Source organism: Mustela lutreola, chromosome 1 (assembly GCF_030435805.1).
Source record: "Mustela lutreola isolate mMusLut2 chromosome 1, mMusLut2.pri, whole genome shotgun sequence".
Classification (NCBI taxonomy): Eukaryota; Metazoa; Chordata; class Mammalia; order Carnivora; family Mustelidae; genus Mustela; species Mustela lutreola.
In genome coordinates, this window is record NC_081290.1 from 11965642 (window position 1) to 11989506 (window position 23865).

General features: G+C 33.6%; 1 protein-coding gene across 5 annotated transcripts in view; it reads left to right on the forward strand.

Moving 5' to 3' along the window:
- The first annotated feature begins 2944 nt into the window (after positions 1-2944).
- The window catches only part of LOC131823517 (UDP-glucuronosyltransferase 2A1), a 60741-nt gene continuing 39820 nt past the window's right edge, over positions 2945-23865 (forward strand). For 2 of the 5 annotated variants that reach the window (XM_059159945.1, XM_059159955.1), the window contains exons 1-2: positions 2945-3660; positions 12761-13392. In XM_059159945.1, the coding sequence (XP_059015928.1) occupies positions 2945-3660; positions 12761-13392 (1348 nt within the window). Of the gene's footprint in view, positions 3667-5313; positions 5338-12760; positions 13393-23865 lie in introns of all 5 variants that reach the window. The other 3 variants (XM_059159972.1, XM_059159990.1, XM_059159981.1) reach the window with 2 other exon arrangements.

A 23865-nucleotide genomic window follows, 5' to 3' on the forward strand; every position in this document is an offset into this window, starting at 1 on the left:
TCTGTAATGAAAACTTTCCTATCTTTACTCCCCACCTTCAACTTCCAAACAACAGAAAGCAATCTCTGTAAGAGCTGTGATGGTTTTTACCTGTGTCATTTCATCTGAAGGCACCTGTCATTTTCTCTACTTAGGAGAAAGAATTAAATGAGGAAGACAATAGATTTTAAATATGTCTTTTATTTTGGCACTATGCTTGTAGATTAATCAATATTATTTTATTTATTTAAATATAATTTTTATCTTATATACTGTTTATATTATCACATAATTTGTAGTAGTTATTGAAGAGTTATGCATTTTATATATTAATGAATGTTTTATTATTTATCTTGTTTTATTTAATACTCATAAAAGCCTTTTGGATTGTTTCTAATTTCTATTTGATAGATGAGAAAAGTGGGTCTCATCAATATTAAGCAGCTTAATGCTAAATTAAAATTCTTTGTTTTTGATTCTAATACCTAAATTCTTATATTATCATGCTGACTTAATACTATGCTGATTTTTACTGTAGTTACATATGCAATTATCTCCACTGAGAGCATAAAATAGATGTAAGAATTATCTCTTTGGTTCATCTTTCACTTAGCTGTGAGTTTTCTGTCTAGTAGGCACCCAATAAACCCAAATAAACTGAACAAAGACTATATTTTAATTGTTTAAAACTGAATCTTTTCTCTTGTAGTGAATAAAATGAGTGTAATAATAGTAAATTGTTACTAGTGCTTCATTCTAGTGAGTCACAACAACTGTTTTAAAGTATCCTGGCAAGTAACTCTGAATCAGGCTGACACGAGCAGCCAGAAATTTTGTGCATACTATAACATTTTAGTATATGGAGCCTTGAATTGAAATCCATACCATGAACTGTATGATTACTCTGCCGAACTCTGAATAGTACTTTGTAAAAGTTAGTAACTATTTTAAAGAAGCAATCAGGGTTTCACTATAGATTACCTTTGGTGATAGGGGAGCTCAGAAAAAACATCACTAAAAAATACAAGATTTCTAATTTCAACAGGTCTATTAAAAAAAAAAAACTCCATGTATACATGGACATATGCATACATATGCACAATTTTCAGAGATTATTTTACTCCTGATTTGTCCTACATTACCCAGTGTGAGTTACACAAACTTTTTTTTAAAATTTTTTCAATTTATTTATTTTCAGAAAAACAGTATTCATTATTTTTTCACCACACCCAGTGCTCCATGCAATCCGTGCCCTCTATAATACCCACCACCTGGTACCCCAACCTCCCACACCCCCGCCACTTCAAACCCCTCAGATTGTTTTTCAGAGTCCATAGTCTCTCATGATACACAAACTTATAGTGTGTATTTTATATGTGTCAGCATGTTTGGGGTACTTTATGGTTTATAGGGGTAGACTCCTTACAACTGGTAAGGAGACATGATAGACTCTGATAGGACAATGTATCCTAGTGATTAATACAGTAGACTCTGAGAGCCAAAGAGCCTAAAGACTACTACTACCATTTTTTTTCTTATTCTACTATATGACTTTGGCAAATTACTAAACTTCCTTGAGCAATGGTTTCTTCTTTGATATGAGAATATAGGATCTATTTCATTGAATCTTTTTTTTTTTTTTTTAGTGAGAAATAAATGAGCTTAACATGTAACACACTTTGCACAATGTCTGACACACAGTAAGGGCTTAATTAATACTAGAAATTATGAAAGGTTTGGTCTAAATATCTCATAGTTGCTCCTCACACAGACCAGCTGGCTTTTGAACGGCACTTTCCACAGAAGAAAGGTTGAATTAGCAATTCTCCTCAAAGACCTCCTATTGATTAGTAACATTAACATATATACTTACAAAACAGTTTAGTCATTTATTTATAATTTTTTCTCAGTGATTATTAATACAAAATATTTTCCTAAAAATGGGGTACCTGGGTGACTCAGTAGATTAAGTGTTTGCCTTTTGCTCAGGTCATGATCTCAGGGTCCTGGGATTGAGCCCCCACATTGGGCTCCCTGCTTCACAGGAAGCCTGCTTCTCCCTCTCCCACTCCCTCTGCTTGTGTTTCCTCTCTTGCTGTGTCTCTCTGTCAGATAAGTAAATAAATAAAGTGTTTAAAAAAATAAAAATTAAAAAAATATTTTCTTAAATGTATTATTAAAGTAGTAATAAAAATTAAACTTTCTGTAATTGCTAATACTTCACATTTTTGTAAATATTTTTTTTGCAATAATCTTATCTATTAAGAACCAGTTACTACAGGGATACCTGGTGGCTCAGTGTGTTAAAGAGTCTCCCTTCAGCTCAGATCCTGATCCCGGGGTCCCTGATCAGTAAGGAACATGCTTCTCCCTCTCCTCCCTGTACCCATTCTTACTACCTCTGTCTGTCTCTCTTTCTTTCCAATAAATAAATACATAAATAAATAAATAAAATCTTTTTAAAAAAAGAACAAATTACTACTCTAATAATATTTAATTGTTGCTAATGACATTGTACTAAATGCATTAAATATTGGAAAATCTATAGCCTTGGTATGTCTACATTTCTGAGCAAGTTCTGACCTAACCTGGTATTTCAATACCCAGGACCAAATGTAGAGTTAAGATATAGAGTGACTTCAAGGAATTTAATAGTAAGAATTTCACAATTATGAGATGCAATGAAAGGTTTGAAGGCTCACGTTTAAGAAAACGATCAGAGAGTGAGAATCATAACCCAAGCTAAAGCAACAGGTGGAGAAGTAAGACACATGTTACCCCAAGCCTGTAATTATCATAAAATAGGTGCTACCATGGGTAATATCATTTGGTCAAGAGAAGGCTCTTAAGGGTATCAATTGTTCTGAATCAAAACTGAAAAATAATTTTCCTTTTCTTTTTGCTTGAAAAGCAGAGAGATTCGTTTATGTCACATTTCATCAAGTCTTCTACATCAAGATACATCATGTTAAACAAGAACATTCTGCTGTTTTCTCTTAAGATTAGTCTCTTAGGAATCACTCTTGGTGGCAATGTTCTGATTTGGCCAATGGAAGGGAGTCATTGGCTGAACATTAAGATAATTATAGATGAATTGATTAAAAAAGAGCATAACGTGACTGTCTTAGTTGCCTCTGGTGCACTTTTCATCTCACCAGCCTCTAAACCATCTCTGATGTTTGAAATATATAAGGTGCCCTTTGGCAAAGAAAGAATAGAAGGAATCATCAAGGACTTTGTCTTGACATGGATGGAAAATAGGCCATCTCCTTCAACCATTTGGAGATTCTATCAGGAGATTGCTAGAGTCCTCAAGGACTTTCACATACTGTCTAGAGAAATCTGTGATGGTGTTCTCAAAAACCAAAACCTGATGGACAAGCTGAAGAAAAGCAAATTTGAGGTCCTAATATCAGATCCGGTATTTCCTTGTGGTGATATAGTAGCTTTAAAACTGGGAATTCCATTTATGTTCTCCTTGAGGTTTTCTCCAGCTTCAACAGTGGAAAAGCATTGTGGGAAGGTACCATTCCCTCCTTCCTATGTACCTGCTATATTATCAGAACTCTCCGACCAGATGTCTTTCACTGACAGAGTAAGAAATTTCATCTCCTACCATCTACAGGACTACATGTTTGACAGTCTTTGGAAATCATGGGATTCCTACTATAGTGAAGCTTTGGGTATGTGATTTTTAAAATTAATATCCAAATTTGAACAGAGTTTTGTATCACTTCTTAATTTCCCTGAAGTTTTTTTTTTTTTCAATCCCACATATTGATAAACTATCTATTAGTAACATTTGAGAACAGGAAGAAAGATAAAAAACAATATGCTTTGTAACTATAGTGTGTTGTTTTCCAATTTTATGGACTCAAAGATACCAGCTAAGTTCTTTCATGGATGACATATAGCAAGTTTTAAAACAGGACTGAATTCTCATTCAGATATTGCATTGATGATAGAAATTGCCTAGAAATTTCAGTGGTGAGTAGAGAAAGCTGGAAGAGATTAGACTTCCTATAAGTCCATTACTAATATAGACGTATGTGTGTGTGTGTTTAAAAACTTACATGAGTATGGATAATCTCTGATCATTGTTTCATTGTTCATATATTTCCTACTGTTTACTAGGTGCCCCCTAGGTAGGGAAGTTATAAAAAGGACTAAGATGAAGATCCTGACTTCAAGAATTTCAGTCAAGCAGAGAAGTCATACAAGAGAGGGAATATTTACAGTATGAACAATGTGGGTAATGAAAATATGTATAAAGAACAGAGAGTATAAAAGAGTTGGGCAGAATATAATAGGAGAGAGTGACATTCTGAGGAACTAGAGTGGAGGTGATACACAAGAAAAAATTTAAAGAGTTAATATGAATCTTTCTGCAAAACCAGGGTGGAGAAAGAAACTGTCCAATGTGGAATCTGAAAGTAGTATTATGTGTGCTGGGTATTACTGATGATTCTTTATTTATAAAGGTCAAAGTGCAAGGTGGGGGGGGGCATGAGAAAGAACAATGAAGATGTCAGGCTTGCAAAAACTGGTTAATTCAAATAAGTATTTTCAAAGTCTCTTGTATGTCATGCTAAGCATTTTGGTTTTTGTCTACTAAACAACTGAGAACAGTTAAAAGGGATGTACTATAACTAGATTGCATCTTACATACAATATCTGGATAGATGTGGACCTGGTGTGAAAAGATGTTAGCTTATAAGCTTCTACATAACTCCAGGAAAGATGTGGTAAGAGCATGTACTCGTGAAGTAGCTTGTAAGTGGAGAAAAATAATGCAGACGAGACTCCCATAGTAAGGCAATCAGGAGCGCAGGCTCTTGATAAAGAATTTCCACTTACAAGTGTATGACCATGGAGAAGCAATTAATTCTCTTTACATCTGCATTTATTCACCCCATCTCTAACAGAGCTACTATAAGGACTAAATTAGTTAACATATAAAAGGATCTTATAATACTATCTAGGAGCTAGAAACCATTTAATTTGCTTTAGCTGTTTATCATGAAAAATTAATAAAAGCTAATGGCTAATTGGTTAGGACATGTTAAAAGGCATGAAGAAGAGATTAAGATGGTTTCTTTGGGGGGGGTTATAATTGGTATATAATATATTATTTTCTGGTGTAAAACATAATGATTCTATGTATGTATATATAACCATATGATCACCACAGTAAGTCTAGTTAACACTTGTGACCGGACATAATTACATTATCTTTCCTTGTGGTGAGAACTTTTATGAGGTACTCTTTTAGCAACTTTTGAATATACAATACAGTGTTAACTATAGTCACCAAGCTATTTATTAAATCCCCAGGATTTATTTATGTTGTAACTGGAAGTTTGTGCCTTTAGACCTTCTTCATCCATTTCCCCCACCCCTACCCTCCACCTCTAGCAACCACCAATCTGTTCTCTGTATCAGAGTTGGGGTGCTGTTTGTTTTGTTTGTTTTTTTTTTTTGCATATTCCACATATAAATGAAATTATACATTGTTTGTCTTTCTCTGACTTATTTCACTTAGCGTAATGCCCTCGGGGTCCACCCACATTACCATAAATGGCAGGATTCTCTTTTTTATGTTTGAATAAATAATTATTATAATTTATAATTTTAATCTCCATTGTAGATAAAAATAATGCTGTAATGAACATGGGGACATAGCTATCTCTTAGAAATAGTGGTTTTGTTTTCTTTGGGTATAGTCTAGAAGTAGAATTCCTATCAAAGAATTACTGGATAATATGATGGTTCAATTTAATTTTTTTAGGAATCTCTATACTGTTTTCCATAGTGTCTGTGTTAGTTTATACTCCTATCAATAGTGCACAAGGGTTTCCCTGTTTCCACATCCTTGCCAATACTTGTTGTACCTTGTCTTATAACCATTCTAATAGGTGTGAGTTCATTAACAACATAGGAAACAACAAATGTTGGTGGGGATGAAGGGAAAGGGGAACTTTCTTACACTGTTGGTGGTAATGGAAAATGAGACAGCCACTTTGGAAAAGAGTATGGAGGTTTCTCAAAATGTTAAAAATAGAGCTACCCTATGACGAGCAAATGCACTACTGAGTTTTATCCAAAGGGTACAAAAATACTGATTCAAAAGGTCACATGCACCCTGATGTTTTAGCAGCATTATCAACAATAACCAATAGCCAAATTATGGAAAGAGCCCAAATGTCTGCATGTGTGTTTGTGTGTGTGTGTGTATGTATATATATATATATATATATATATATATATATATATATATATATATAACTGAGCCATCAAAAGGAGTAAAATATCGCCATTTACATCAACATGGATGGATGGAGTTAAGAGTGTATCATGGTAAATGAGGTGAGTCAGAGAAACAAATGCCATATGATTTCACTCATATGTGGAATTTAAGAAACAAAACAAATGAACATAGGGGAAAGGAAAAAAAGAGAAGGAAACAACCCATAAGAAACTCTTAACTACAGAGTAAAAACTGAGGGTTGCTGGAGAGGAAATGGGCAGGGGATGGGCTAAATGGGTGATGGGTATTAAGGAGGGAAATTGTGATGAGCACTGGGTATTATATGTAAGTGATGAGTCACTGAATTCAACTCCTGAAACCAATATTACATTATATGTTAAATAACTAGAATTTAAATAAAAACTTTTAAAAGTCAATCAATAAATAACAGGTGTGAGATGATATCTTGTGGTGGTTTTGATTTGCATTTCCCCAATGATGAGTGGTATTGACCCCTATTCATGTACCTGTTGGCCATTTGTTTGTTCTTTGGAAAAATCTCTATTCATGTTCTCTAGCTTTTTTTTTTTTCCTGCTATTGAGTTATATGAGTTTTTATATACTTTGGATATTAATCTCTTATAAGATGTATGATTTGTAAATATTTTCTCCCATTTGGCAGGTTGCCTTTCCGTTTGTTGATGGTTTTCTTTGCTATGTAGAAGCTTTTCAGTTTGATGTAGTTGCTCTTGCTTATTGTTCTTTTGTTATCTTTGGTGTCAAATCCAAAAAATCATCGCCAAGGCGGATGTCAAGGAGCTGACCACCTTAAAGTTTCAGGTCTTATTGATCAAGTCTTTAAATCATTTTCAGTTTGTCTTTGTGTGTGGTGTAAGGAAGTGATCCAATTTCCTTCTTCTGCATGTAGCTGCCCAGTTTTTCACTTATTAAAGAGGCTGTCCTTTCCCCATTGTGTGTTCTAGGCTTTTTATAATGACTTAGTTGACCATATAAGTGTGGCTTCTTTGGCAAGGATTATTAAAAGAAGCATTAATTGTGGGGCGCCTGGGTGGCTCAGTGGGTTAAGCCTCTGACTTTGGCTCAGGTCATGATCTCAGGGTCCTGGCATCCAGTCCCATGTCGGGCTCTCTGCTCCGCAGGGAGCCAGCTTCCCCCTCTCTGTCTGTCTGCCTCTCTGCCTGCCTGTGATCTCTCTGTCAAATAAGTAAATAAAACATTTTAAAAAAAGAAGCGTTAATTATAATTGGCTCATCATCTTCTCTGGGTATGCTAAGTACTTGTCCCCAAATTCAAAAATTTATGTTTACCTCCTGGGATATAAATGAAAACTGAACTGTTCTGTTATTCAGAGAAAATAAGCATAGCTACTACATTGATTATAAACTAGCTTACAAAGGTAGAAGTGAATGGTCAATATTCTAGGGCTAAAACTGGATCTCTAAAAATGAAGAAAAATGATGAAGAAATGGCAATTTTATGAAGCTGTCAGGATCTGCAAAAACTCTCTAATCTGCTCATAGGTGTAATAAACAAAGATATCTGAATATGTGCAGCATCTCTGTTAATGAAATAGAGGAGCGTATACGTAACATCTTAGTCACGATATAGGTTTACATTTTTATCTCATTACTTATGTTTTTATCAACGACTTGTCCTCAATCTTGGAATAATAATTATCATGATCACAGTGCTTCTTATTCATATTAGTGACATTATACCCCAGATAAAACTTCCTCATGCTGGCAGTCTCAGAATCATGTTCCATTGTTTTGTGCTTGTAAGTGAATACTGGTAATGAAACCATACAATTTTTCCCAGTCATAAGACATGAGACTAATCTTTCTTAACAATTTGTTCATGGGAATGTAATGAAGTTTCTAAAAATCTTCTTACCCTCTGATTTTGATAATATCATGTTTCTAATCAAATTACACTCTTTTGACTTAAAATGACTATTTAAGTTTGTTTTATGAACGATATTCTTATTGATGTCAGGGACATGAAGACTCAATGAACACTCATATTCAAAAGACCAGGTAAGAAACAAAAGTACTGAAGTGACAGAGTGATCCATTTTCGTGCAAGCTTTTGTACATGTAGAATGATAAATGAGAATGATAAATGGAACCAACTTTTAAAAATCACTTCTTTCCAATGTATAACTTGATTTTTTTTTTTTAAATGCTCTAAACAAAGTCATTGCAATGAACCTTTATCCACTCAGGTCTCAAATTGTCACACCTGAGTAAATAAGTAGGACAGCTTTCTGTAAGATTACTTTTCTGCAGTGAAATGCAATAATCTGAGAATGAGTCTTTAATCTCTGCTAATTGCTAGGAATCAGATATTATAATGTCTAAATTATTTCTTTTATTTCAGCATTTGGGTATTTGGTTCAAATTCATGGTTCAAAATCATGATAGCAATAACAGTATTTGTTGATTTTTTCCTGTGCACTAGACATGTTATATCTCTTAATTTTTGCAATGAATTTGTGAAGAGAAAACTATCACAGATGAGATTATTGAGGTTGTGAAATATCAATTGCTAAAATAAAATTATATAGTGACTAGTAGGAGAAAATATTTTCAGATGAAATCCAGATACCAAAACTGCTAGAAAAATTTTCTCTCTTTTCTTAAAATTACGGGTGTAAGTCCATTATTCAGAATATTTTAGGTTTAAACATTCTCAGTTACTTTTCATCTTCCTAGATTTAGCTTTTGAAGTCTGCTGTTTTATTTCTTATTTATATTAAGTTTGCTAACTGGAGTTTAATTGGTTTGTTATCACTAGGAAACTTGTTGTTTCTTTAGGCAAAAGTTTCCATTTGACTGTTGCCTGGGGCGAGTTGCCTGACGATAGGTATCTGTTCGTAATAGAATTTAAGATGCTGTGTTTAACTGAAAGTAAGAAAAGGCTTCTACAGATTTCAAATATATTTATTTAAAGTTGAAGCAGGTAAATTTTGTTTTCATATACATATTAACAACAAAAAAACCCACCAAATTGGGGAAACATTTAAGAAAAAAAATAATGTAGCATTTTAGTGCTAGTAAAAATATTTATAATCCATAAACATTACCTATTGCTATCAACAGTTTTGTCCTTCGGCCAGTATAGAAACAAATAGCTTTTTTGTGTGAATGATCTTTATATGTTAGATTTATATGAATACATAATGTATTATTATACCTGAATAGTCAGATGATTACTCTCTAAGAATTAACGCTGTCTATAATAACAGACTTTCCCATAAATATATTAAATAGAAAAAAACAACACATCTTCAAAAAATTATGACTGTAATGTTCAGATCTTTACATGAACTAAACACTGATCAAAGGTAATTAACATAAAATAAAGTGCTAGAAATGAAACAAATGTGAATGTGTATATCCCCAAAGTGCTTGATTTCCAGTAGTCATTTTAAAGGAGAGAAAAATGTATTGGGGTTCTTTACCTAAAGAGTACTACATGTTAGTTTAGGACATTTTTCCCCTTCTTTCTTCCCAGTCTTTTTCTTGCTCCTCTATCTTCTCTTCCTTCCTTTCTTCCTCTATTTTTGGATGTAAATTAATTTTGTTTGGTTAGAATCTTTCCAAGGACCTCTGGTAGCATCCTTTTTTTCATAATGACCCATGAGTGGGATGACAGCCATAAGCATGCCATCCAAGAAGGAATTTGCTATGGGACATGCACAGTTTCAAGGGCACTGTCACTCTTCGCTGCAACTCAATGAAAGGGAATGGAGGTGATAATTTTTATGAAAATAATTTTGAATTTTCAGTGTGTATATTTCTTAAAATAAGTCACTTGTGAACCTTGGTACTGAAAACATTGTTAGTAACATATCATTTTTTTAAAAGAGTTTACTTATTTATTTATTTCAGAGAAAGAGAGAGAGCACAAGCAGGGGGGAAAGCAGGCAGAGCAGGCAGAGGGAGAAGCAGGCTCCCTGCAGAGCGAGGAGCTGGACGCGGGACTCGATCCTTAGACCCTAGGATCATGACCTGAGCTGAAGGCACCAACTGAGCCACCCAGACATCCCATAACATATCATTTTTGATGTGCCTCAAGATTGAGCATGACTGACACAAGAGGAACTTGTGGTGTTTAGGAATACCTGCACCAAAACTCAGGTACCGCAGAGGACCATTATCTGAGAAGCAGAAGAAAGGAAGTGCATCTAAGTGATAAGATCTGTTTAAATTGGTAGTTTTTAAAGAGTCTGTCCTTACTTTATCATATATAGTTAATGTTTATTGAGCATGGATGATGTTCCAAATAATGTACACAAATTAGAGTTGTTTTTTTTTTTTTCATTCAGTCCTCACATCTACAAGAAACAGGCACCAGCATTCTCTATTATTTTGTAATAAGGAGGCTGAGAAACTTGCCTGAGGATACAATGAAGAAAGTGGTGAAGCATTTGATGCGAGACCCTGAGCTAAAAGAAGATTCTAAAAAGATACTCGGTTAATATGCAATAAAACAAAGGGGAAGAGAAAGTACATCGACTTTTAAGCTTTCAAGAATGCATTAACTAAATGCATTCAAGGAACTAAAAAAAAGTTGAAGCTCTAATGTGAAGCTAAAACTCTAAGCTTACTAAGGAGTTGATTATAAATTTTCAAAAATAGTATGAAAGATGGTTTCCAAGACATCTTTGGGACATCTTTATGGCCTTTGGGATGACCTCCCAGTCCAAGAGACAATGAGAAATTAATTAGCATAGTTAAATTCTAGCACATTGAAATGCTTACAGGAAAAGGAGACATTTAACTTGTGGTTTCTGTCCTTTTAATTACAGTATTTGTTCTTATTTTCTCCTTTTAATGGCAACTCTTAGCTTCTTTGAATTCCTTAACTTTTAAAATAGCATCAGTATATGGTTGCCCTTATAGAGTTTGGCATTTACTAAAAATCTCAACAGACAGATATCATTATAGATGTGTCTAACTGGTCATTCTGTAGCTAACCTGTTGGTTTACTGATCAATCTTCAGGCAAATTTATTAAACTACATTACTAAACTTTTGCTTTGAACTGAGCAGTTTACAAAGCAACTTTGCAGATATTACTGCTAATCCACAAAGTAATATAACATCACTATCTCTCATTTTTGCATGAAAAAACCAAGGCTGAAAGGGGCCAGATAATATTCCAGAGTCACAAGGCTTGTAAAAGAATAGTTTTTGAATCTGGGGCAATTGGAACTCTAGTGTCCACCTAATTTAAGCTACTACACAGCTCTGAATGAAAAAGTGTGTGACTTCTTGTGGTGCTAGACTCTATCTTCTTGATTTGCATATGAAAATATCATATGAAAGAAAATGAAAAATTCCCTGCAAAGAGGAGATGATTATTAATATGCTTTATCAGAAAAGAAAACTCTCCTCTGACAAATGTGTAAAATTTGTTCTATAATCCAATTAATTGAAAATATCTTGTATTCTTTGAGAAAATCTCTTCTAAGTGAAGGTTGTTTTTAGTTTTTCTTCCTAAATACAAGCCATGGGGAAGTAATAATAATGCTTGTCATTGTGCATTGCCAAAGCTTCTAAAACAGGCATAAGACCGTGAAAATCTAGCAATTCTCAGATGATGTTATGATAATAGTCTCAGTTGCCCTACTTTGTAAAATGTTTTTGGATATGCAACTCAATATTAATTTCAATATCTATGAAATATAGCAAGTAATGTATGATGCACAAAGCTCTGGAAAGGACTGAATTAGACAATGTATATAAAAATGCCTTGAGGGGCGCCTGTGTGGCTCAGTGGGTTAAGCCTCTGCCTTCAGCTCAGGTCATGATCTCAGGGTCCTGGGATCCAGCCCCACGTCGGGCTCTCTGCTCAGCAGGGAGCCTGCTTTCCCTCTCTCTCTGCCTGTCTCTCTGCCTACTTGTGGTCTGTCTCAAATAAATAAATAAAATCTTTTAAAAAAATGCCTTGTAATAAGATATCTAACTTAAAGTTACTAAAAGTTTTGAGACAGTGGTTTTAGCAGTAACAACTGCTATAATTTTTTGTTTAACATAATTTTAGGAAAGATAAATTAAAGGCACATTTTATAATTATTTATAATTTATATATATTATATATAATTGTACATATATAATTATATATAATTTATAATTATTATCACAGACAGAGTACATAGACACCAGGCTCATAACTTGACTTCTTTTGCTTTCAAATAGGACTTGATTTACTTCTGTTGTTAGAATAATAATATTATTGCACATAATGGTTTGAATTATATTAGTTTCCTTTTAATCTATAGATCAAGTGACTTATGAATGAGTATACCCATCACATTAAACATCATTTATTTGAAAAAATAATCTACCTAAATAAACTTTGAAAATTTCTTTTTATCTTAAAAGATCTACAGTAGGATGGTTTTCATAATGGATATCACCATGCCTAAGAAGTTTGTCCAGCTGCTGGTTTTCAATTTGACTTTGACTCAAATTGTTCTAAGTGGAAATGTGCTAATTTGGCCAACGGATGGTAGTCATTGGTTAAATATTGAGATCATTCTAGAAGAGCTGATTCAAAGAAATCACAATGTGACTGTACTGGCTTCATCAACAACTCTATTAATCAACTCTAATCCTGATTCTCCCGTGAATTTTGAGGTGATACCTGTCTCCTATACGAACAGCAATATAGATTCCTTAATTGAACATATGATAATGCTGTGGATGGACCACAGACCAACTCCTCTCACACTCTGGACTTTCTATAAGGAACTAGGAAATCTTCTAGATACTTTTTTTCGAATCAATATACAAATCTGTGATGGAGTATTAAACAATCCCAAGTTAATGGCAAGACTTCAGAAAGGTAGTTTTGATGTGTTAGTTGCAGATCCAGTAACTATCTGTGGGGATCTGGTTGCTCTGAAATTAGGAATTCCATTTGTATACACATTGAGGTTCTCTCCAGCCTCCACAGTTGAGAGACATTGTGGGAAAATCCCAGCACCTGCCTCCTATGTACCCGCAGCTTTGTCAGAGCTCACTGACCAGATGACCTTTGGTGAGAGGGTTAAAAATACTATCTCTTATCCTCTGCAAGACTACATATTTCAGTCCTACTGGGGAGAATGGAATGCATACTACAGCAAAGTTCTAGGTAAGTCTCTAAAATATTCTCTTATTAATGTCTCCAGATACCCCATTTATTCTTGTTAGTAAATGGTTTCTGTCCCACCGCACATGCCAGGCTAAGGTAAATATACTTACTATAGATAATAGTCTCATACAAGATGAGTCTTTTTGGATAAATTTCTTAAAAGTGTAATGGTGGTATTAATATGAATGCTAGTGCTTCACTGCAAATAAACTTGTCTAAATATGGATTTAGACAATGAGTAAATCAGTCTTCAAATATAAACCAAAGTGCCTTTACTTGGATGAATTACGGTACTGCTGAAAAATACCTGGCAAACATTTTGAAGCCGCGCATGATTTCCTTTCCCTCCTTCATTCCTCATTTTCTTCTTTGTCTGCAGAAAACTTCAAAAAGCCTAGGATTAAGCATTAGAAACCTGTTTAGAACCTCCCCCATTTCTCATTATCTCCCTGTCCTGAGGCTCCTCGGGTGTTGGGTGTTAGACCAGCTTAATTTCTCTGTATCCTTGGGTAATCCTCAAATTTCCTTGCCTCACACATTCCTATGAGGATCAAGTAAATTATGCAAACAGCTCCGGACGGTTGTTTATCTTTCTGATTCTCATGAACCTTCCTTCATTTTTCTATTTTCTTCTCTCCTGAAGTTTTTTTTTTTCTTTAGATTTATTAGTCGTAAGCACCAGGTATATTAATTAACAGCAGAAATTAACCGTTGACGCTACCAATGGTACTTTCTCACAAAGATAATATACAAAATGCTGTTCTTTCCATACCTTTCAGCCTGCCTCCCTCCCACTCTTAATTTTCCTGTTTTTCTCCTTCCCCTCTTCTCTCCCTCCCTTCCCTTTCTTCTATGCTTTCTTTGTATAAAAATAAAAGTACTCACTGAACACCAACTCGTTACCTGCCACTTTTCTAGGTACAGTTGACAGAACGGATCAAAATCTTTTTGATTTTTTTACTACATAGGGTCTATCACAGTAGTGTAAATGCTATGCATATATACTATGTAGTAAAATAAGAGGAAGAGGGTTACACTTTTAAATACAGTGGCTAGGGAAGGTCTCAAATAGTGACATTCAAATGAAGACCTGAGGGCAGTGAGTGTGAGAGCCATTGGGATCCCTGGAGGAAAAGCATTATAGACATCCATAAGGGCAAATGGAAGGATCTGTGGCAAGCCAGAGAAGCAGGAATAGCCTCACTGTGTCATGACCTTAATCTTACATTTCCCAAGCAGAATTTGTGTATATATTTTTCTTTCCTGGATTTTGGAATATTCTTCACCCGATTTTTCATCACTTAAACTTTTAAATTTCTTTATGGAGTTGTCTAGAGGGAAAATGTTAAACATACCACACATATGTAAATAAAGCATATGCAAGATAATTAAAATTTGTATATACATTTAAAGACATGGTCATTAGAATTTTGAAAGTAAAATCAGTTTTTATACTCATTATAATGTCACTTAACTATATTTTATTTTTCTTTGGACTCCAAATTTCATAAGCCTCAATGACATATTTTTATTTAAATTTAGATTTTTTTCCCCAAGACATTTGAAATCTGTCCTATAATAGTTGTGTCTGCCCATAGATGCCCACATACCAACTACTGCAGGTATTGAGTGAGATAAGAGTCTCTATTCCTTAAGAGGATTACAAAAAGTAAGATAGTGAAGGTTCTTGGAAAGCATATGAGCATCTGGGTTCAAGTTCCATTTGCTGTGTAATTTCAGGCAAGTGATTTAAACTCTGAGTCACAACATTTCTACATTTTTAAAAGGGGGCAATTATTCTACTGCACTCTTTGGGATGGTCATATGGTATATGGGTATGCTATGTCAGTTATAAGGAATTGTACTTGTGTTAAATGTTGTTTACAGCAAACTACATAAGAACTCTGAAATGACAAAAGCCCAGGGTTTGAAGCTTACTAAGTAGTCAGTACAGATAAGCAAAGAATAAAGAGCCTCTGGAATGTACTAACTCCAAATTATATAATGTATGGAAAGCCTTTGTAAAACAGAATGTTCTTGTCTTCTCATTTTCACAGGATCATGACCTAGTTTCAGAAATCCTACGTGCTGAGAAATTAGATGTCATATTTATTTTAATCCTTTATACTCCTCATGTTACTCAACATACTTGAACTAATAATTGTCTTGCATATTTTATTTCAAATTGAAGTTTGGGGAATATAATAATCCAATTTGTCTTTGATTGCAAATACAGTCTTAAAGTATTAGGGACACCTGGTAGCTGTAAACCGAGAGTGAAGTAGGTCAGGTACCTTCCATTTGATATTATTAGCAAACAGAGGAGAACACAGGAAATTTAATAACATCAGACCTCAGGGGAGTTTCCATCTCCATATTTATTCTTTATTTCTCTGGGAAAAATCAACCAGAAAAATAGCATGTTTAAGTGTGGTTAAGAAAAATCCCAAATATCTATATTAAAGGAAATAAATAAGTTAGAAGGAAATAATCTAACTGCACTGGTTAAAAATCCTGTTTTGCTTGCCATGGAGATCTTAAATTCTTTGGATGAAGCAAATAAAATTCATAATTCAATTTTAAATGTGCTTCTCACACCTAATGGAGCAGGCCTATCTGGAAATATGGATATATGGCAATCATTACTATTCATATAAGGGAGTGAATCTCTAATTAATCTTGTTCAAGCCCAGCGTTCTGCAAGGTACCTTCAAATTGTACCGAGCTCGATCTCTCCAGCCTCTGAGCGGTCTGCTGACTGGCACATAGCTAGTTCTAATGTGGATAGGATTTGGGACTTGCCTTCACTACAGCAATAGGACATGCCTTCACATAAGGCTTCTAATTCCTTCTCACATGCAGTTTTCCTGGGGTCAGTGCTGTAAGGTTTTTAAAATTCTGTGTAACCTATCTTTTGAAGTAAGACCTAAATCCTAATTTTATAGCTTACTGAAGTTTCACAGCGCGAACTTACCCATGCAACCAGCACCCAAATCAAGAAACAAAAAATTATTCCCATAGTGCCTCTTTCTCCTCACACCAGTCCCTACAACTCCTGAAAATAATCACTTGACTTCTAACACTACAGATTAATTTTGCCTGATTTTAAACTTTGTATAAATGAACCACACGTTGTGTACTCTTTTGTATTTTGTTTCTTTTGGTGAATGTTTTTTATATTCACCCAAGTTGTTGCATAGAGGTATAGTTTGTTCATTCTCAGAGTTATGTAGATTCTATTGAATTAACATACTACATTTTATTTATCCATTTTGCTGTTGATAAACGTGTAGACTATCCTGGTCTTGGCTATTTATGATAAGCATTGCTATGAACATTCTTGTACATGTCTTTTGGTAAATATGCTTGTGTCATTCTAGGTGATAGAGTATGCATTTGTTTCATTTTAATACATACTGCTAACATCCAGTTTCTCAAGTTGCTTGTGCCAATCAATAATTCCATCAGCCATTTACTAGGATTCCCATTGTTCTTCATTCTCACTAACACTTAGTATTTATTATCTTTTTGCGTTTTGAAAAAATTATAGCCATGCTATTGATGTGTAGAGTCATCTCGTTTTTATAAAAAGATTAGGAGCTAATTTATACATGGTGAAAGGAAGTGCATTAAGTACACAGTGTGATTTGTTTTGTCAAATGTATATATTTCTTTAACCAGCACATCTAACAATTTCTGGGATCCCTTTTCTAAAAAAGCTGCTCTCCAGACCTTTTCAAAGTCATTAATTCCTACCACTTAGTTTTTGTTCTTCATTCTGATTCGTTTCCATTTTCCTTTTGTGGGCTTTTAAGATTCATTCTCTAATAAACTTAACTCTAAAAGTAACATGATTACATTGTCACTCATGTTCAGTTTGTGCTTCATCAAGCAGCTATGATCTAGCTCTATTCAGTGATTCTGCAGCCAATGCCTTTGCTAATTGTACCATTTTTGTTATTAACTTAGTAAATAGCTACTTTTAACTATACACCTATCAAGAGCTTTCATTGGTACAATGCATACATTATTACTAATCCAATACACAAGCCGAAAATGATCCTTATCTCTTATCTTGGAGCCGTCAAAATTCAGAAAGATTAAGCAACTTTGCTAAAATCACCAAATATGTAACTGAACCAGAGAAGACCCTATGTATATTGAATCCACTACATAAAGAAATTCACATTCCCAGCAATAATGACCACTCCATAATTTCCAGGATTTTAATTTGAGAAGTCACAGATAGGGAAAAGAAAAAAGCAAATCTGCTCATCTCCCATTGTTTGCTTGGTAAGCTGGTGTTTCCTGTGAGCATTCTCTCACCCAACTTTCTTGAAGGCACTGCTGTGACATTATTTCAACTTTATAGACTTTTTCTTTTGTTTTTCAAGTTAAAAATCTTTAAATATTTTGGTGCAAACTGTCTCTTTTGTCACAGAGAATTGTGTGGTCCTGAGTTTTGTCTTTAGGGAATGACATACAAGTCCTGAGTACCCTTGGCCTCTCCTGCTTGCTTATAGTATTATAGAAATAATTTTAACTAGCTCTTGAGGAGGAAAAGACTAGAGTTATTTGCATTGGCATACAGTTAAGTGCAACTATTTGGTTTAAACTGACCGAATTTAAATTTTAATTTAAAGTTAAAATTTGCTAAGCACAGACCTGTACCCCTGGGGATAAAAATATATGTTTATAAAGTTAAAATTTGGTTTAAATTGACCAATTTTAAATTTAAATTTAAAATTTTAATTGTCACCATTCCAAGGATATATTATTATTTTAAAAGAATCATCCGTGGGTCTTTTGGAGTGTTTACCAATGTTTCTTATATAGGTTTTACAGATTTGTTGTTAAATTTCAGCCAACCGATTTGTTTTGTTGTTGGCCTTATAAATGGGTTCCCTCTTCCTTTTCTTTTCCATTAGTCATAGTTTGTATACATAAATTCTAGTTACCATTCAATTTCAATTTCATATCCTGGTATTTGTCCATATTATCCTATGCTTTACAGTAGTTATCCAGATACATGTTCATTAAACTGATACTAGAAATAAGTTACATCTCTCTTTATAATTCTTAAGTCACTGGTCACCTTCTCTTGTCTAATTTTACTTCTGATAAAATCAGACTTATTTAATAATAATGAAGATAGTTGCCTTCATCTTTTATTTTCAAATTTAGTTGAAATGACTAAATGTTATTCATTAATTAACTTGCTTGTTTATGAGCCATGTGAAGAAAATATCAATTACTTAATTACTATTACAGTTAGCATTTTCTTTTGTAAATCAGAACTGTATCAAGTTTTGTCAACTTCTTTTTCCACCTATGGCAAGAATTATTTGATTTTCTAGGCAAGTTAATAGATGAATTATATGAATAGATTTCCTATTACTGAATTATTTCTGGAATGATTTTACAATCATTTTTGTATAAATCATTAATATTTTGCTGGATACATTTTTATTCATAGATGAAAGGCTGGATAGAAAGAGAATAAAAAATATTACATTTTTGTACAATCTCTTGAAGATTTGAGACCCATATTGTAGACAGTTCATGAAAATAACCTTTGTTTCCCTTCTTTTTTGTGCTTGTAACACTTCTAAAACTTTTTTATTTTTGCTATTTTAAGGTTTAGTACAATTTTCTGTTCTTTTTTCTTCAGATTTACTTAGATACAATTGACATATACTACTGTGCAAATTTGTGTATAAAGTAATTATTTGATAGATGAATATATTGTGAAATGACTACAACAATAAAGTTAGTTAACACGTCTATCACCTCATATAACTACAGTTTTGTGTGTATGTGTGTTGTGTGTGTGGTAGAATTTAATGTTTTAGCAACTTTCAGATATAGAGTTCTGTTAACTATAGCCATGATGTTGTACAGTATATCTCCAGAACTTATTTATCTTGTAACTGGAAGTTTTTACACCTTGATCACCTTCACCCATTTCCTCCACCTCTCAACTTCCACCCCTGGAAACCACCATTTTACTCTCTGATAAGTTCAGCATTCTTTAGTTTCCATATACAGGTGAGATCAGACAGAATTTGTCTTTTTCTGTTTGATTTGCTTCACTTAGCATAACACTCCCAAGGTTCATCCATGTTGTTGAAAATGGGAAGTTTCCCTTATTTCTCATAGCTAATTTCTGTCCCATTGTGTGTTACGTATATCACAACTTTTTCATTCATCTGACAATGGACACTTCAGTTGTTTCCATTCTGTTGTAAGAATGCTGCAATAACCATGCGAGTGTAAATGTCTTTCCAAGTCAGTATCATTTCCTTTGGATATATACCTAGAAGTGAAATTGCTGGTTTATACAGTATCATTCCTTTAATTTTCTGAGGAACCTCTATACTGTTTCCCACAATGGCTGCACCAGTTTACATTCCCATCAACAGTGCATAGCTTTACAAACACTTTCCTAAACAGCTTTGCCAACACTTATCACTTGTCTTTTTTATAACAACCATTTTAACAAGTGTGAGATGATAACTCATTGTGGTTTTGATTTGCATTTCCTGGTGATTAGTGATGTTGAACACCTTTTCATGTACTTGTTGGCCATTTTTAAGTTTCCTTTGGAAAAACATCTCTTTAGGTCTTCTTCCCATTTTTTAATTAGATTATTTGGGGTCTTCTGCTGTGAGTCTCATACTTATTTTGAATATTAACCTTATCAGATATGTGGTTTGCAAATATCTTCTCCCATTCTGTAGGTTAAATTTTTACATTGTTTCTTTTTCTGTGCAGGAGCTTTTGAGTTTGATATGGTAACACTTGTTTATTTTTACCCTTGTGTTTTGTGGTTGGGGTGTCACATTCATAAAATCATTGTCAAACCAATGGGTTATTAAGACACTTTGATCCTATGTTTTCTTCTAGGAATTTTATGGTTTCAGGTCTTATATTTGTCTTTACCATTTTGTGAGTGGTGTAAGATAGAGATCAAATTTCATTCTTTGGCATAAGAATATCCAGTTTTCCTAACTTCATTTATTGAAGAGACTATCTTTTCTCTATTGAGTATTCTTCATTTCCTTGCCAAATATTAGTTAACCATATATGCATAGGTTTATTTCTGAGTTCTCAATTCTGATCTAATGATCTATGTGTCTGTTTTATGTCAGTGTCATATAATTTTAATTACTGTAACTTTTAAATATAGTTTAAAATCAGGAAGTGTGCGGCCTCCAGCTTTGATCTTTTTTCTTGGGATTATTTTGACTATTCAGGATTTTTTGTGGTTCCATATAAATTTTAGGGAATTTATTTTCTATTTCTGTAAAAAAATACCATTGGAACCTTAATAAGGATTACTTTAGGAGAGTGATTGTTTTGGGTAGTATGGACATTTTAACAATATTAATTTGTATGATCCTGGACACAATATATCTTTCCCTTTATTTGTGTCTACTTTAATTTCCTTCATCAGTGCATTAAAGTTTTCCATGTACAATTAAAGGTCCAAATGTGAGACCTGAAGCCATAACAATCCTAGAGGAAAGCACAGGTAGTAATTTCTCTGACATTGGTCATAGCAACATTTTTCTAGATATGTCTCCTAAGACAATGGAAACAAAAGCAAAAATAAACTATTAGGACTACATCAAAATAAAAAGCTTCTGAACAGTGAAGGAAGCAATCAACAAAACTAAAAGACAACTTATTGAACAGGAGAAGGTATTTGCAAGTGATATATCCAGTAAAGGGTTAGTATTCAAAATATAGGAAGCCCTTATACAACTCAACACCCCTGAAACAAATCACCCAATTAAAAAATGGGCAGAAGACATGAATAGACGTTTTTCCAAAGAAGACATACAGATGGTAAACAGACATATAAAAAGATGTTCAACATCATTCATCATCAAAGAAATGAAAGTCAAAACCAGGTGAGGTGACATATCATTTCATAGGTGTCAGAATGGCTAAAATCAAAACCACAAGAAAAAATTGTTGACAAGGATGTAGACAAAAAGGATCTCTTGTGAATTGTTAATAAGAAAGCAAACTGGCATAACCACTGTGGAAAACAGAATGCAAGTCTCCCAAAAAATTAAAAGTAGAATTACCATATGATCCCATAATTCCACCACTGGGTATTTACTCAAAAAATATGAAAACCCTAATCCAAAAAAATATATGCACCCCTATGTTTATTGAAGCATTATTTTAAATTATGTAAGCAACCCAGGCATTCATTAATAAATGAATGGATAGAAATGATGTGGCATACACGTGTGGGCATGTGCACATGCATGTACAAGCGCATACATGCACACACACGTGCGTACGCACACACACACACACACACACACACACTAGAATGTTATGCAGCCATGATAAAGAATGAAATCTTGCCATTTGCAAATATCTGGATGGATCTAGAAGGTATAATTCTAAGTGAAATAAGTTTTTTTTGTTTGTTTTTGCTAAGTGAAATAAGTTAATCAGAGGACAAATACCATATGATTTCACTTGCATGTAGAATTTAAAAAAACAAAGTAAGAAAGAAAAAGGAGAAAAAAGAAAAAAGAGATTTTTAACTATAGAGAACAAACTGATGGTTACTAGAGGGGATTAATGGGGGGATGAATGTAATAAGTGAAGGGAATTAAGAGTACATTTATCATGATGAGCACTAAGTAATATATAGGATTGTTCAATAACTATATTGTACACCTGAAACTAATATAACATTGTATGTTAACTATACTGGAATTAAAATTAAAAAATAATAAACTTTTCCATGTACAGATCTTTCATTTTATTAGTTAAGTTTATTCCTAAGCATTTTATTATTTTTGGTGCTGTTTTGTAAATAGGATAAAAATAATTTTTAAAATTAATTTTATTACTATTTTGTTGTTAGTGTATGAAAACAACTTATTTTTATGATCCCATAAAAATTGATTTTGTATCCTGCAGCTTTATTAAATTCATTCATTAGTTCTAACAGATTTTTGGTGGAGTCTTTAAAATTTTCTATGTATAAAATGTCATCTTCTAGCAGAGAAAATTTTACTACTTCTTTTCTAATACAGGTGTCTTATTTCTTTTTCTTCTCTGACTGCTTTTACTAGGTCTTCCAATACTCTGTTGAACAGGAATGCTAATAAGGATGAGAGTTGGTATTCTTGTGCTTTCTAGTCTTAGAGGAAAAACTTTCAATCTTTCACCATTGTGGATGATGTTAGATATGGGCTTGTTATATTTTTCCGTAAAATATTCTGAGTTGAGGGATTTATTTCAGGAGCGTGTTTGGTAATATATATACTTCTTAAAATTTAGACTTTTTCTTTTTTGACTTCTTTCAGTTTTGGCTAATGTTAAATAGATGATAGATAGATAGATAGATAGATAGATAGATAGATAGAAATAGATAGATGATAGATACATAGATAGATAGATAATATAATTTCATCTACCCTTAAGTTGTCAAATGTATTTACTTAGAGCAGACTCCCTTCAGAGACCTATGCAAGGCTCCATCTCATGACCATGAGACCATGCCTGAGGTGAAATCAAAAGACAGTTGCTCAACTGGCTAAACCACAAGATGCCCCTTAAGTATCTTCTTTATAGCTACTCTTTTTCATTTTTAAAGGTCCTTTTTATTATGATTTTTCTGATTTCCATGTAATGCATTCCCATATGAAGTCATCTGTCATGCTGACTCTGGTCTTGGCTATTCATCTTGCTTTGGCCAATATGACTTTAGTGAATGTAATGCAAGTCGCCTCTTCTAAGCAACTTACTCTCACTGCTCTGTGACATTTTAAAAATCTATATATTAATGGAAATACTTATTTAGAATAAGAAACCATTACAAGATATTGATTTTATAAAAACTGACAAATACCATAAGCATCACAAAATCCAAAACAATCATATTTTAAATTTACTTCCTGGCATTTCTTTTCTTTTCTTTTCTTTTCTTTTTAAAGATTTTTATTTATTTATTTGACAGACAGATCACAAGTAGGCAGAGAGGCAGGCAGAGAGAGAGGAGGAAGCAGGCTCCCCACTGAGCAGAGAGCCTGATGTGGGGCTCGATCCCAGGACCCTAAGACCATGAGACCATGACCTGAGCCGAAGGCAGAGGCTTTAACCCACTGAGCCACCTAGATGCCCCACTTCCTGGCATTTCTTTATGACCTTTTCTCATAACTTATTTGGCTGAGTATTTTTTTGATTGTCTTATTCACATGACATTTTATATAATTCTATATTCTATAGAGAACAAGGATAATTCAACCTGTTCTCTAGCATGGTTGATCAAAATTTATTTTTTACTGTTGATAATTAAAGAAATAAATTTTCTGCTTTATAACTTGCTTTTGGGTCATGTCAGGTAAACTTTCAAGATTATTGCCAAATTTGAGAAAATCTCTGTCAAGTTTCCTTTAAAAGAGTTATAAGGTTTGAAAGAACATTCCATAGACCAAA